General features: G+C 40.1%; 1 protein-coding gene across 2 annotated transcripts in view; it reads right to left on the bottom strand.

The window, feature by feature from the left end:
• The window catches only part of esamb (endothelial cell adhesion molecule b), a 58491-nt gene extending 51185 nt beyond the window's left edge, over window positions 1-7306 (bottom strand). For both annotated transcript variants that reach the window (XM_086126381.1, XM_086126382.1), the window contains exon 1: window positions 6816-7306. In XM_086126381.1, coding sequence (XP_085982507.1) covers window positions 6816-6870 — 55 coding nt within the window. In that variant the 5' untranslated portion in view covers window positions 6871-7306. The remainder of the gene's footprint in view (window positions 1-6815) is intronic.
• Between the last annotated feature and the right edge of the window lie 7225 nt (window positions 7307-14531).

The following is a 14531-nucleotide window of genomic DNA, read 5'->3' as shown; positions in this document are numbered from 1 at the left end:
TCTTGGTTGCTTGTGCTTCCTGGAACTAAAATATTCCCATGTGAACCATTTGCACAGCAGCCTAAGGTCGCTTTACATATATGTAGTTAAGGCTGATGACAGGCTGAAATGGGACCTCTTTGGTATCTGCCATCACTGGTGCACCTTTACGATGGTGTCTCAAAAACAACAAACAAACAAAAAGAACACGCACACATACAAACAAGTCAAATAAAAGTTTAAACACACAAATCCTGGTTTACACTTTCACTGAGTTTAAGTTTCATGACTTTTGCAGACGTCTGATTTATCACCAAGCATGATGATGGAATTGAACTGGCTGAATTCCAAATTGAACGACTTGTAAGGTTACCCAACTGATCTGGTCTACTTTTACATTTGAGAGTTATTTGCATTTCCTGCCTGCAATCAGCAAATCTCTAACCTCTGCAGGGGTCTGTGTGTTTGTGTGTGGTCAATTAGACGGCCTCGTGGAACACCCACACTAAGGTATGTGTCAGCCTAACAAATGCAGCCATGCATGGCGTCAGGGGGGTAATTCACCAAGATGGACTGGGCTCAAAAAAAGTGACAGTGAAGATGTACAACATGGCAGTATCGTCTCTGCACGAGATTGTGTCGGTGACAGGGAAGAATAATGGGCATCGCGTTACATTTAAATGGCACTGACTGCGAGCTATTAGACTGCATAGGTGGGGGGAGAAAAAGGTTGCCGGTAACAAATTATATACATTCCCACAAGACCTGTGTGATCATGGAAAACAGGCTTGTAAATATTTTAAAGGTTCGTATTCAAATATCCCTTACTTGAGGGGTTGTTAGCTAAAACCATAACTATCGACGCTAACTGTTACCATGGCAATTGCTTGATGCATTATATGTTAAGCTCGCGTGGCATTCTTAAGGCAGCGTTCTTTGGTTGGTTTAAATACATAAATTTCTTTGTTTTATGTTTAGTTTGACAGTAAACTTAAAGTGGTAGTGGCAGTAAACAGTTTAAAGCCTCTTTTTTGATGAATTGCTCACTATTTGCCAAAGTGCTACTTATGAAATGAGTTGAATTGATCTCACTGCCACCACGACAGTGTATGCCAAATGATGGCTTATATCTCAAAAAATAAAAAAGGCGTGTCACTTGTATCTCAAGGCACCACTGTAGTTTACTGTTTAAAGTAGCAAAACAAACCAAAAAAGAAAACACGTTTTAACAACACGTCGTGGTGGTTGTAGTTAATATCTTCACTGGTCACCATAACACTCTTTTAAAATGTTAGATCTTACGTCAGACCACTATCGCTCCACTTTCAAAAAGAGACACAGAAAAGCTGGTTCTTACGTTAATTTTCAATAGACTGCACTATTCTAAATAGGTTCTATTAAAAAAAAAAATTCAATGTAATAATCAATCTGACAGCTGAAACCGGCCTAGAATGCTGCCGCTTGGATTGGACCACATCACGACGATACAAAATTCTTTAACCCAACTTTCTGTGACTAAAAAAATTGGTATTTAAGTCTGACAGTTGGCCGACAAATTGAAACGCTCTTGGACCGAACATATTCAAGACCTTATACTTCCCTATGAGTGGTCCAGACATTATTGCTCATAGGGGATCGAGCCTTTTCTGTTGCTGGTCCCTCTCTCTGGAATGACCTCCCACTGAACATTCGGCAAGCCTCCTCGCTGCCCATCTTCAAAACCCTCCTCAAAACTCACTTGTATTCTTTGGCATTCGACTCAGCATGACTTAGATTTGTTCTTGGTTTTACTGTTTGGTGCTTTCTACCGCCTTTATTACCGATTTGTCTTACTGTTTATTGTGCATGTTAAATTGCTCCATGTACAGCACTTTGTATGCAGCGATGGCTGTTTGAAAGTGCTCTATAAATACTGTTGACTTGACTTCCGGAAAATCATTGGGTGAAAGCCGATTGAGTGTTTCTGGAACCAGAACTAAAGTGAGTAAAAGAGCATTCTGTTTCTACCTCAACCGTGGAAACACTTTCTGAGTCAATCACTCTGTAAATGTGGCCTGGAACCTTTATTGTTCACCGTTGCTTACAAATCAAAATATTATTATTTAATTTTGATTGTTACTTTTCTTTCCCTTTAGAAAACACTATGGATTGAGCTTGTGCCCAAATGGAAACAATGATGGGAAATACAGTTTGTTCCCACACTGGCCTAATTTCTACTTTAGCTAATGAAGCCCTACATGATGAGATGAGTTGACCCTCAGAGCTCAGTGACGATGTGATGCGGTTCCGCTGGCCGGGAAAACACGAGGTTTACGCCACAGCGGAGCAGCTTAGCTGAGGACACGTCAACGTCTTGATAGCAGTGGCCAAAAAAGAACGGTGCTGCTCAGAGGCGGTAATGGGAAAATTGAGCTAACGCTACATTCAGACTGGAGGCGAGAGTCACCTTGTCACAGTCCTTGCCCCACTTTGAGCTATCAGTCATGTGACATAGCTGGCATATAGACGGCCATAATCAAAGGTGTTAATGGTTGTAAAACATCTAAAAAAAATAAATCTCTGCACCCCGTTTCGAGTTCATCAGCGTGACCATGACGACGGCAGAGTATTACAAGATTTATTTTGTAGGCTAATTAGCTACGGGTGTCAGTATTTTGGATTTGTAAAGTTGCTGTCGAGCAGGATCAGCTTCTTGAGTGTGAAAAGGAAATGCATCATGTAACGTGAAAGCTGCTTTCCATCATCAGAGCTGGGGTTTGCCGAGATTGCGCAGCTTTTCTTCATTCTCTGCTTCAAGTATCGGCGATAAACGAGGGATTTTAGGAGTATCTGCATGATATCCAGAAGTTAACTTCATAATTGTTTAAATGTACCATTGCAAATACAACTGTAGCAATGAACGTTTTGTTAAATGAATTGTTTAGAATGTTTCAGGTACAGGGGCTTGGTCGAGGAAGGCTACACTCTGTACAAAAACGTGCATCACTCATCAACAAATTCAAGGCAACGTTAATATACTGTATTACCATCACGTTATCTTGAAATACAACCCAACTATGAGAGTTAGCGCGTCTATCATTTGTGTCATAAACACAATAGACTCGCTACCTTGGCAGATAGCTAGCTAACTAGCATGGCCAACATCAGTTCAATAAACACAATAGACTTGCTACCATGGCAGATAGCTAGCTAGGCATAGCCGACATCAGTTCATTTCAGCTCTGACGTTGCTTCAGACAAGTGGAGAAAAGCAGACAAGTTGCTAGTCATTTTCTAGGAAATACTATAAGTACTTGTACTACATTTTGGTTTCATTCAACAAAATTCACTTGTTTTCAACATGTTGCTATACCAAAAAAGTTGATTATCCATGTTTCAAAATAATACATATTGAAGCTGTAATCGCAATAATGTGATCCCATGAAACCACAATATTTATTGTATGTGTATTTTTTTTTTTTTTTGCGAGCGGTTCGAAAACTGCCCACTCATTAATAATAAAGGTTTGGAATGAATTAATGTATTTCACATGATGAAGTTAGTGTAACGCTCGGTGATATCACAGAGCTTAAATTAGTTTGACAGTAATTTCTTGCTACATTTTATCATACTGCAGGTGTACCAACTGTTGTGGGTGGAGAGTTTAGTCAGGACACTCATGTAAAGATTGTGAAAGAAGCAGAGCATTAACTTGCGTTCAGCTCTTGTTATTCTGGGAGACTCCCAATCAGGTCCGGAAATATTGAGGCATAATTCTCATCGTTTAGGCTCTAAAAACCAGCCCAATGGTTCTGACACAAGACAACGAAAATGAGCTTTAAGTGTAGATGTTCAGTTTTTGATTTGAGGTTAATTACATCCAAATGAGATACACGATATAGGAATTCCAACAGTTTGCATGTCTCACACTTTCAAAGGGACCAAAAGTAATGGGACAACTGGCCAGGTTTGCATGCATGGCTGCCAATGGTTCCTTTGTATTTCATAATGTGACTGCTGACAAAAGCAGCATGGTGAATTCTGAGATCATATTCAGCCAAATACTTCAGAACACACTGAATGGCGCTTCACAGTGCAGATGGACAATGACCTGAACTATTATTTATTTATTTATTTTAAGGCAAAGAAGTGGAACGTCATACAATGGTCAAGTCCATCACCTGACCTGAATCCAATTGATCTTGCTGACAACAAAGCTGTAGAAACTGAAGACAGTTGTGGGTGAAGCCTGGCAAAGCATCAAGGTGTGGTGCTGCCTATATGCATTCCAGACTTCAGACTGTAATTGACTACAAAGTACTAAAACATGAATTTATAGTTTTACGATTGTTAATTTGCCCCATTACTTTGTGCGAGGCATACAGTACACTTGTAAGTCTCACAGAGTTCACTTGATATGGATCTAAACACCTTCAAATTAAAACTGAAAGTCTGCAGTGGAAGCACATCTTGTGGTGGCGTTTACAGGCAAAAAGATGAGAATTGTCCGTGTCCCAATGTTGACGGACCGGACTATCTGCATCTCCAGTGAAGGTGGTGTGTACTCATGTCACGCAGTTGTCCTATCCACAGATAGCGCTTCACTAAATCCAAATGTTCAACAAGAGCGCAAAGCAAAAATGATGCAGTGCTCACTTGACTCACACAAGTTTGAGGAGCCTTCGGGGCTTCTCCGAAAAAGCGTCTGAATTATACACAGTATGAGCCGCTTTGGAGAAAGAGGGGGAAATTAATCATATTTAATGTGTGCAAACGCTTGCATTCGCTTGGTGACACAATATCACGTTGCTCTGCTAAATATGAACTTTTAAAGCAGCCACGATTAACACTAAGGTACGACCTCATCAGATCAAATCAATGCATTTATTGTCCGCCTGTGTGCCCTCCTGAATAAATAAATAAGTCATCATGTGAGCATGTCTGCTTCTTTTTTTTCCCAGGTAAATCTCTGCTTTTATGTCATTCCAGGGCTCACCGGGGACGATATAGCAACATCGTTCGACATCGTGGAAATTCATTTTTGGAGCGTTCAAGCGTGCCAAGACAACATTATGCCCTCTCAAGATGAAGAAGCGCTCCTCTGCTGTGTGCTTAAAAGCAAGACTCCCCTCGGTTCAAAACACAAGCGGCACAACCACAGTGGAATACATTTTTTTAAGACATATTTTATGACTTGTCAGCACGCTTGTTCCTGCATTTGGCTTTCCAAAACATAGAGGTGCACCTTTAAGCTGCCAGAGAAAGTAGATGCATCTAACAAAAAACGGGAACTATTTCTCCATTTGAAGAGACATGCACACCATACATTAGATCATCTGATTAAAAAAAAAAGAGAAAATCCATGTTTTGGACTGAAACAACTTTGATATTTGACAATTTATCCTGAAAGAACTTCCAATGGAATCATTTCTAGATTAAGTGCTCCCCAAACTGAGGGTCACGGCCCAAAATGGGATCGCCTACAACATAATGATAAACTCCAGCTGGAGACTGATGCCTGATCCTTTCAAAGACATTTCATCTATAACTGCTTCTAATAACAAAGCGTACGCAGAAAAGTGGTTAAGATTGCATGACTGTCTGTCTGTGTTGTGTTGTATTATTTTGTCATTTTATGTTAACTGTTTTGTTGATGGCGGCGGGGGCACCCGCGGCGGCTCCTCTCGCTCTCTTGTGGTTGAAAGGAAAGAAATTTCATCTGTGCTGTATGTTGCACATAGAGCACGTTTGACAATAAAGTTGACTTGAACTTGACTCAGGAGTCAGAAGGAATTGTAGACTCATTGTAGTTTCCAATTCATATTCAATTAATTTACTTTTAGTATTTCATTGATATTTGTGTAAAATTTAATTGTTTACCTTTTTTCTATTCACAATTTTTTGAATGGCAAATTGTCTCTTTGTGTATTATGCATCATTTATATTGTGATTCAACTGTGTGTGCACCTTATTAGCAATGGATTTCAATTGTAAATTTGTCAAATTGATTTGGAATTTTATATATATATACACTGTATATACTGTGTACACACACACACATACATAAATATATATATAATTTCAAATCAATTTGAACCTTGACCAGGAAGCTTGAGAACCTGGCCTCTGGTAGAGGACCCGAGCTGAATGGGGGACGGACACCACCCGAGGGGTGAGAGGAGGATTTAAAAAAAAATTATACATATATATATATATATACAGTATATAATTGTAAATTAATGTTTTTATAAGATTAACTCATTCAGTAGCAGCCAATTCTAGACCCCATTTTCTTGGAAAAAATGAAAAAAAAAGTATATTGGGGTTGAACGTGTGGAGTGTGAAAAGACATATGTCTTTGGGAGTGAATGAGTGAACATAAAAATTTAACGAAATTGCAGTATTGTATTATTTCGTGTAAATTTCTATAATCTATAATCATGTGAATTTGTAGCTTCTAACTGTTCAGTGAATGATATTATACTTGATGTAAATTTGTCATATTAAATTGTAAATTCATAGACCATTTGAAGCAGACTTGTTTTATAGTGTATGTTGGTTTGTTATTTACATACAGGGAAATTTAATACATTTGAATCGATTAACAGCAATTTGTTAATTGTTATAGACCTCTGTAAAATGAACTTGGAATTATTTGAATTTTTATATTCCACTCATTGAAAGTGGCGGCATTACATTGTGAATAGTAAAACCGAGTTAGCCCCCACCCGTGGGAGTATGAACAATGTGATTTTGAATAGCGCAATTTAGATCACAGCAATCATTTGACCTTGGGTTCAGCCACAGTTTACGTGCAAAATAGACGAGAAGCTCCGTCTTCTAATTACTCATCTTACCTTGAACAATCCACCAGATGATCATCAAGGCTCGCAGTCTTGAGTGCATCTCCATGGCGCCACATCCAGCAAGCAAGGGAGCCTCTTCAAACTTGTCCACCACACTCACACACACCTGCGACTCGTTTGCTCAGGTAACTCCGCAAGAAGCCGGGACGGGAGCGACGCGTGCAGTTGTGCAGGAGAAAGCTTCCTCTCATGTCACGGCGGACATGGCACGTTGGCCCCGCCGCCGCCGAACGAACACTTTGACGGCGACGACAATCTCCGCAGCCCCGCGCGTGTGTGTGTGTGTGCAACGCTCCGCCTCGTAGTTGCTTGCGCCTTGCTCCAACCTTCAACTGTGCTGTCGGGTACTACAAGCACGAGAACAAGTGCAATCCGCCAAGTCGAGTGTGAGAGTGCGTGCGCGTAGCGGTGGAGTCTACTTCCCACTTGACTGTCCGCTTCTCTGGCGCCCCCTGCCGCGCACTAAAGCTACCGCAGCTCATCAAGACTTGTTCAACTTTTGACCTCTGGAAACCTCAAAGCAATTACGCTTCACAACGTTATTTTCCTAAAGCAAACTCATTAATCAAGGGGTCTAAAAATAATCATTCAGAATGCACTGTCGTCATTAGAATGCACCCTCAATTGCCGTTATTGTTTTTTTTTATTCTGAGACACTCTTAATGAGCAAAATACCAGTTAACAGCAAATTTTAACTAGAGATGAATTTCGTGTCTTTAAACGTATTATTATGCTGATTAAAAATATGTCTCCACTTTTTTTCTACCACATCAGGTGTTTGCGATACTTTCATTTTCTGTTTTTAAGTTTGACCTGTAAAAACCTGTGCAATATGTATTTAACATGGATTTAACATGTGTTGTAATTTGTAGCAATCCCCCCCTCCCAAATTCCTCTCGAACCTTACCCTTCAATCATAAATGAAAGATCATAGGCAACGGCTATGTGTAACTGTCGTATTTACTGTTTTGATCAACAAAAAAAATCTTTGTGTTTCGGTGCCGTCACATACGGGTTAAATTTGTTCCGTGTCCATGCTTCTAACTTTTCCGCAACTACGCTATGTGCTTCTGTAACCTGTAGAAAGATGAATCATTTTTTTGTAGAGGATTAAGAATTATATTGTCCACATGTTCCAGCATTGTTTGTGTGTAAATTTCCATCTCGAAAAGCATTAAAACACCAGCGACGAGACTATAGGTTACCTCGGGCGGTGTCAAACTCATTTTTGTCACGAGCCAATAATTGATTGCTTGGGAAAAGTTGGTTCCAGCCACCTCAACACAAAAAAAAGTCTTATTTTTTCAGGTTTTGGGTCATAAATCCAGCGAGATGTGCTTTTATCTAAAGCGAATTCCAGATATCTGTGTGTTATGCGGCGGCCCGGTAGTCCAGTGGTTAGCACGTCGGCTTCACAGTGCAGAGGTACCGGGTTCGATTCCAGCTCCGGCCTCCCTGTGTGGAGTTTGCATGTTCTCCCCGGGCCTGCGTGGGTTTTCTCCGGGTGCTCCGGTTTCCTCCCACATTCCAAAAACATGCATGTCAGGCTGATTGGACGGTCTAAATTGTCCCTAGGTGTGAGTGTGGGCGTGGATGGTTGTTCGTCTCTGTGTGCCCTGCGATTGGCTGGCAACTGATTCAGGGTGTCCCCCGCCTACTGCCCGGAGATGGCTGGGATAGGCTCCAGCACCCCCCGCGACCCTAGTGAGGATCAAGCGGTTCGGAAAATGGATGGATGGATGTGTGTTATGCGCTCCTGAATGCATCCATTGTCCCAGTTGACATTGATGTTATCTGTGATGCTGCCAGGTGGTGAGAGTCCACTCCACTAGGGCGTGTGTATGTGTGTGAGAGAGAGAGAGAGAGAGAGAGAGACTTTCCTCCTTGTTGCTCTTTGTGTTTCCAAAGCTACAATGACTAGTACAAGAGAACGTTGTGATGTTGATGTTGTCTGCCATCTAGTGGCCATTGCTTGTAACAACACATCGTGGATCTGTTGGGGTTGTGCAATAAATTTGACAGCTCCGAGACCGACAGGTATTATCTCTGTACATCTCAAAGTAGAGGAAAAAAAACATCTTACTAAAACAACTTACCATTTAAATAAGATTTACAAAATATTTGAAGATATTAAAGGTTATTTGAGTAAAATGGCAACAAGGGGCTTAGCGGATCTGAAGCTGTTTTTAACTGTTCAGTTCCAAAACTTATTTTGTTGTTTGACGCTGAAAGTATTTTGCTTGAGAGATTCCCACTACAGTCTCACTTTTTTTTGGTTTTCCTCCCTCATTTCCATTGTTCTACACTCCAACCTAACACTCATGTTTCGCCATCGCACAGCCCAGAGAGTTTTGAATCTAGAATGGGTTTTCACTGCCTCTCTCATCCCTGAAATGCACGTGAAGACTCTAAAATTGTGAACGTGAGTGTGAATGCTTGTTTGTATGTGCTCACTTATGACTCATGAACCTAAAAAGCATTTTGTAAACACGTCGGTGAAAGTGCTTTGACAGTTTGCGCAATCTGCTGTCGAATTATCCCAAGCTGCCAGTTAGCCTCCAAAAGTCAATTAAATGGAGTAATAGTGGTGTAAGATATTTAAAAGCTTTCATGCAGATAGATGACATTTAAAAAAAGCTTCCATTTATAGATTCTGTGACATGTTAAATGTCCTGTGGAAGAGTTGTCCTCTCGTGAAATCAGAGTGACACATTTTCTGGAACGTAAAATCTTTGACGCCCACTCATGCAAAAAATGTTTTTAAAACATGGAAAAAGAAAATCACAAAAGTATTGCCCACACATGAATATCGGCAGAGGAGTGATCCTGTAAACTCATGACTCAGTGCCAATGCCATTTAAAAGCATGAGTAATGTCCACTGATGGTTTGGAACGCAATCCATGCTACCGAGTTGTCTTTTTGCACTGTTGAATGTACTCACCTTGAAAAGCAGTACGAGGAGTCTTTAACGTTGAAGCGATACTGCTTGTAGTTTGAAAGAAAAATAACAAATAATAAATAAATAAAAACTGAAAAATTAAGCAGACACTTTCTACACTGAAAAAAAGTGCATTGAATTGATTCCATTTGGTCAAGTGTTTAAACAAAATCATCTGGATCTAGATCCATTTTTAACTAAATGTCTAGTCTACTAGTCATTTATTATAAGTAGATGTATTGTCTACTGAGAAAATGTATCTTGATCCAAATTATTCTATTTTGTGCAACCATTTGATAAAATTGAATAAATTCCATAAAAACATTTTTCAGTGTAGAAAGTGCCTGTCAATTTTTTTAGGTTTTTTATATATATATAAAAATTAAAAAAGATGAGATTTTGTTGAATTAAATTTCATTTCAACAAGTGGTTGCTTGACATTTTTAAAAAATAAATGCAAAGTCTACCCAAAAAAATATATGGATGAAGATCAAATAAATTTGAGTATCGGTACATTCAACACACCATTTTTTTTTCAGTATACATGCTTGAAAGTGGCTATAAGAATTAGAAGCTCATCTAGTCTTACACTTTCATTGCAATGCTTCCATGTTTTGCTACCAATGGATTGTGGAAGATGACCGTTCCAGGCCCTCGAAGCCTTTCCAAGTCTGTAGAGGCTCTTGGTGCGCACTTATTCGCATTTTACTGGGCAAAAAGCTCGGAAGTATTTCTTTTTAATACCAGTGGTGAATTCAAAGATCCCTTGAGCTTTTGCGGCACGAACACGTGACGTCATGTTGAAAATGTCTATTGTCACAATAAGATTAGACTGTACTGTGCCTCCTCTTAGAAGATAAATGTAGAAGTCGAGCTGACATGCTCGTATTGTGCCTTCGTCGCAGTTAGGCAAGAAAAAAGACGTGTGACCTTGTTGAATCAGGACGTGCATCATCTCATGCTGAGTATAATTCGTGTTCATTCATTCTTGTCTTTCATGCTCAAAAATAAAACGTCCGGATGGGCCACTCTTGGCAGGAAAATGTGTTTTCACCCAAAATGGATGGGTTTTTACAGTCAGGAGATACTCACTGGGGAAAAAAAATATTTCAGTGAAATGAATGCTAAAACGGTGTCTACTTCAAATTTACAATCTCCGCCCTGACGCTAAATCTCCACCCGTTGCCACCATAAAAACGTTTAGCTCGATACGCACGCTTTTAAGTTCCATTTTCAACTGTCGTCGAGATGTAAAGAGAAGGTAACCGTAACTGTTTAATAAAGCTCAAGTAAAACGGCTCACCCTTTGAACTCAATAGTCAAACCCAGGACCAACGTCAATGTAAAAAAAATCATTATTGTGTTTCTCAATATTCTTTTAATATTTTACAATATTCATTTGAACCCTTTCAGGGACAGCGGTTGCTACAGTGGATATTTTACCATGTTATCAGATTACAGGGGGCATGGAAGGGTTAAATATATAGACACACTTTAAATTGATGCTTTTGCCTCTATTTTGTCAAGAATTAAATAAAGGTATTTAACCTACCAGTATTATAGAGACATTTTTAATTCCTTGCTCCTTTTTTAGAGGGGGGGGGGGGGGGGTTGTCATAATCTCTAACCATAATGTCATCATTTGATTGAATACCAATAAGTGATCCATTGACACTTCCGACATTCCAACGGTAATGGTTGCACTTAGGCTTCCAGTCAGCAGAGGGCCTTCCAGAACCTCAATTGGAATCACGGGTCTGAGCTTTCTCCCCGTTTAAATTTGACCCCTCTGCGTGGAACGCGGTAGAAGAAAAGGGACTGGGGAGAGCATCAATTTGCACAATAGAGTACATTTGTGTAGAATTGACATGAAGGAACAGGCATAAGCAATAATGCTTCGAAAAATCATCTTTGGAAACACAAAGCTGAGACAACAGCCTTTGTGCCTGTGATGAAATAGTCCAGTGAAACAAACAAACAAAAAAGGCTCTCGTGGATAAGCGGCAATTACATGGCAGGTCTATTTGTACCAAGCAATCAATGAGTGAACATTTTGGACCTGAAAGTCACTTGCTTTTTCCTTCCCTCCTCTTCAATTTTTGCAAACACCAGAAGGATGCGTTTGCTAAGTGGAAATCATCTCAGCTAACTGTCACTCAATTGAAAATTGGAAGGAAAAAATATTCTCCATTTTCTCTGTTACTATACAAATTGAGTCTAAAGGCTTCACTTAGCTTCAACTAATGAATTGGCCTCTTTACGCTATTAGCAGTAGTTCAGCCTTGAGTTGGTGTCGCTTAAACGGTGAATAATAATGAAATCAAGACTCATTAGCGTTCCTGACCTAGATACCAATTAGCTATGCCTGCAATCATTTCACCATTAAAAACAATTTAGCCTTTCGTTTAGTGACACTTTGATACACTTTGCCTTTTTGTGGGTAGGACTGTTAGCTTGCGGTGAAATAGCACTTAAGGGTTCTCTAAGACTTGCCGAGTTAATGTTTATTCTTCATTACCTAGCTTTGAAAATGAGCACCAATCAATCTCAAATTTGGTGGAGACTTAGCCTCTACTGAGCTGTTAAGTATGTATTGAGTTGACATGCGTGTCTCTCCTCATTGTATGGACCGCATTGGCCCGAATATAAGACGGTGTTTTTTTGCATTGAAATAAGACTGAAAAATTGGGGGTCGTCTTATATTCGGGGTCTAGACATTATACCCATTCACGACGCTAGATAGCGCCAGATATCAATGAACTGAATGCTGAACTTGACTCCCCAGGCCAAAGTGAACCAGTCACGAAGAATAAAAATAAAAATAGCGGGAGCACGAAGAAGAAAAATAAAAAATAGCGGTAAGAAAGAAAAGAGAGGAAAATAATAGAAGAGATAACAGAAAATGGAGAAACGTAGAGACAATCTGGACAAAAGTGGGTCGAAAATCGGCCAGGTTAACCGGCAGCTGAGGAGAAGTTATGATGTAATTTACATTTAAAAAACCAGAAGCCATTCATTTACGAATGTGATTGTACTTTAGTTTACATATTTAAACGTTCAGATATTAAGATTTGAATGAGGCAAAATAACATGCTCTTTCTCTAAAATATATTGTTATAATCATTTGTTTCAGATGTACTGTAATTATTTTCTGTATAAAAATTAATTTGGTGTTCAAAAAGTCTTTTTTCAAACTTGAGTCTTGAAAAAGAGGGGGTCGCCTTATAATCAGGGCCGTCTTATATTCGGGCCAATACGGTAGTTAAGGTCTAAATGTTGTCCATTTGGACCTAGCTAAACTGCTTGTCATCGATCCTGTGACCAATCAGCTTTTAATTTGTGTGGTTTTTGCATCCGTATGTCCCTATATTGCGCTGTCGGTGATTTAGCTTATAGTTAGTAGCCATTCGCCTCAATGCTAATCTGAATGAAGACAAAGCTAATTAGCAATCCTGGCCACACGCCCTTGCTATTACCGATGATTAGTGTTTCAGCCTTTGAGTGAGCACCTGTTAACCAACAACAGGATAACCTCTACTTGATGTCTGAAGTCCACCCATCCATTTTCCAATCCGCTTATCCTCAACAAGGGTAGCGAGGGGCGTGCTGGAGCCTATCCCAGCCGTCTTCGAGCAGAAGGCGGGGGACACCCTGAACTGGTTGCCAGCCAATCGCAGGGCACACAGAGACGAACAACCATCCACGCTCACAGTCACACCTAGGGACAATTTAGAGTGTTCAATCAGCCTGCCATGCATGTTTTTGGAATGTGGGAGGAAACCGGAGTACCCAGAGAAAACCCAAGCAGGCCCGGGGAGAACATGCAAACTCCACACAGGGAGGCCGGAGCTGTAATTGAACTCGTTACCTCTGCACTGCGAGGTCAACGCGCTAACCACTGGACCACCGGGCCGCCGATGTCTGAAGTAATGCTAGCTAGCATCCCTGACTAAGTTAACATACTCACTGGTCAAATTAGCAGCCATTTTTTTTAAGAATAGTAAATGGGCCTCAGTTATGCTTTATTTTGCATTGGCGGTAATGTAAGTGATTCAATTCGAACATTAATAAGTCCAAGCTTGTTAGTGTTGTTTCTTCCATGGAAATTGTTGCTTTTATTTGCAGTGATTCTGACTTTTGTTGGCATCTGTTAGTTTCTGCCTCGTTTATTTTTGTATTTTATTTAAATATATAATCTTAATTTTATCTCTGTGGCAAGTGAGACCAGATTCTCATTTCTCATATAGTCTAAGCAAGTTGGCGTTGCTGGCCTGACGCCTTTTCTGTGCAAATTGGCGCAGATTAGTTGTTGTAGTCGCAATGATCTGTCTCTCTTATCTTGGGATCATTTGTCTAATATTAATTATAAACTCCACTAGTTAAGTGTTTCTGACCCAGCCATGCAACCTTGCAAATGAGCACCTGTGAGCCTTTCTTGGCCCTTAACGTGCATTCACTGTGATGGAGCCTCTTTCTTGTTAGCTGTCTAATCTGAGACACAAATGCAGTTTGTGTTTTGTTTTCCAAGTGAACTTCTTTTTTTGGTGACTCTTTTGTTACCCCTGCACTAGGGATGTTGTGCAGAAACGTGCACGCACGCACGCATGCACACACACGCACGCACGCACGCACACACACACGCACACACGCACACACACACACACACACACAAATTCCTCCTGCCCTGTCTCTCTCCAGGCATTTGTTTTGATGAATATTTATCGAGCTCACCTTTTAATAATGAATATAGAATTATTATAAAGTTATC

This window comes from Hippocampus guttulatus, chromosome 12 (assembly GCF_054856545.1).
Source record: "Hippocampus guttulatus isolate MCC_2025c chromosome 12, RoL_Hgut_1.0, whole genome shotgun sequence".
In the NCBI taxonomy this organism is placed as follows: Eukaryota; Metazoa; Chordata; class Actinopteri; order Syngnathiformes; family Syngnathidae; genus Hippocampus; species Hippocampus guttulatus.
The sequence above is the reverse complement of the archived record's forward strand: the minus strand, read 5'-3'. Positions and strand labels throughout refer to the sequence as shown.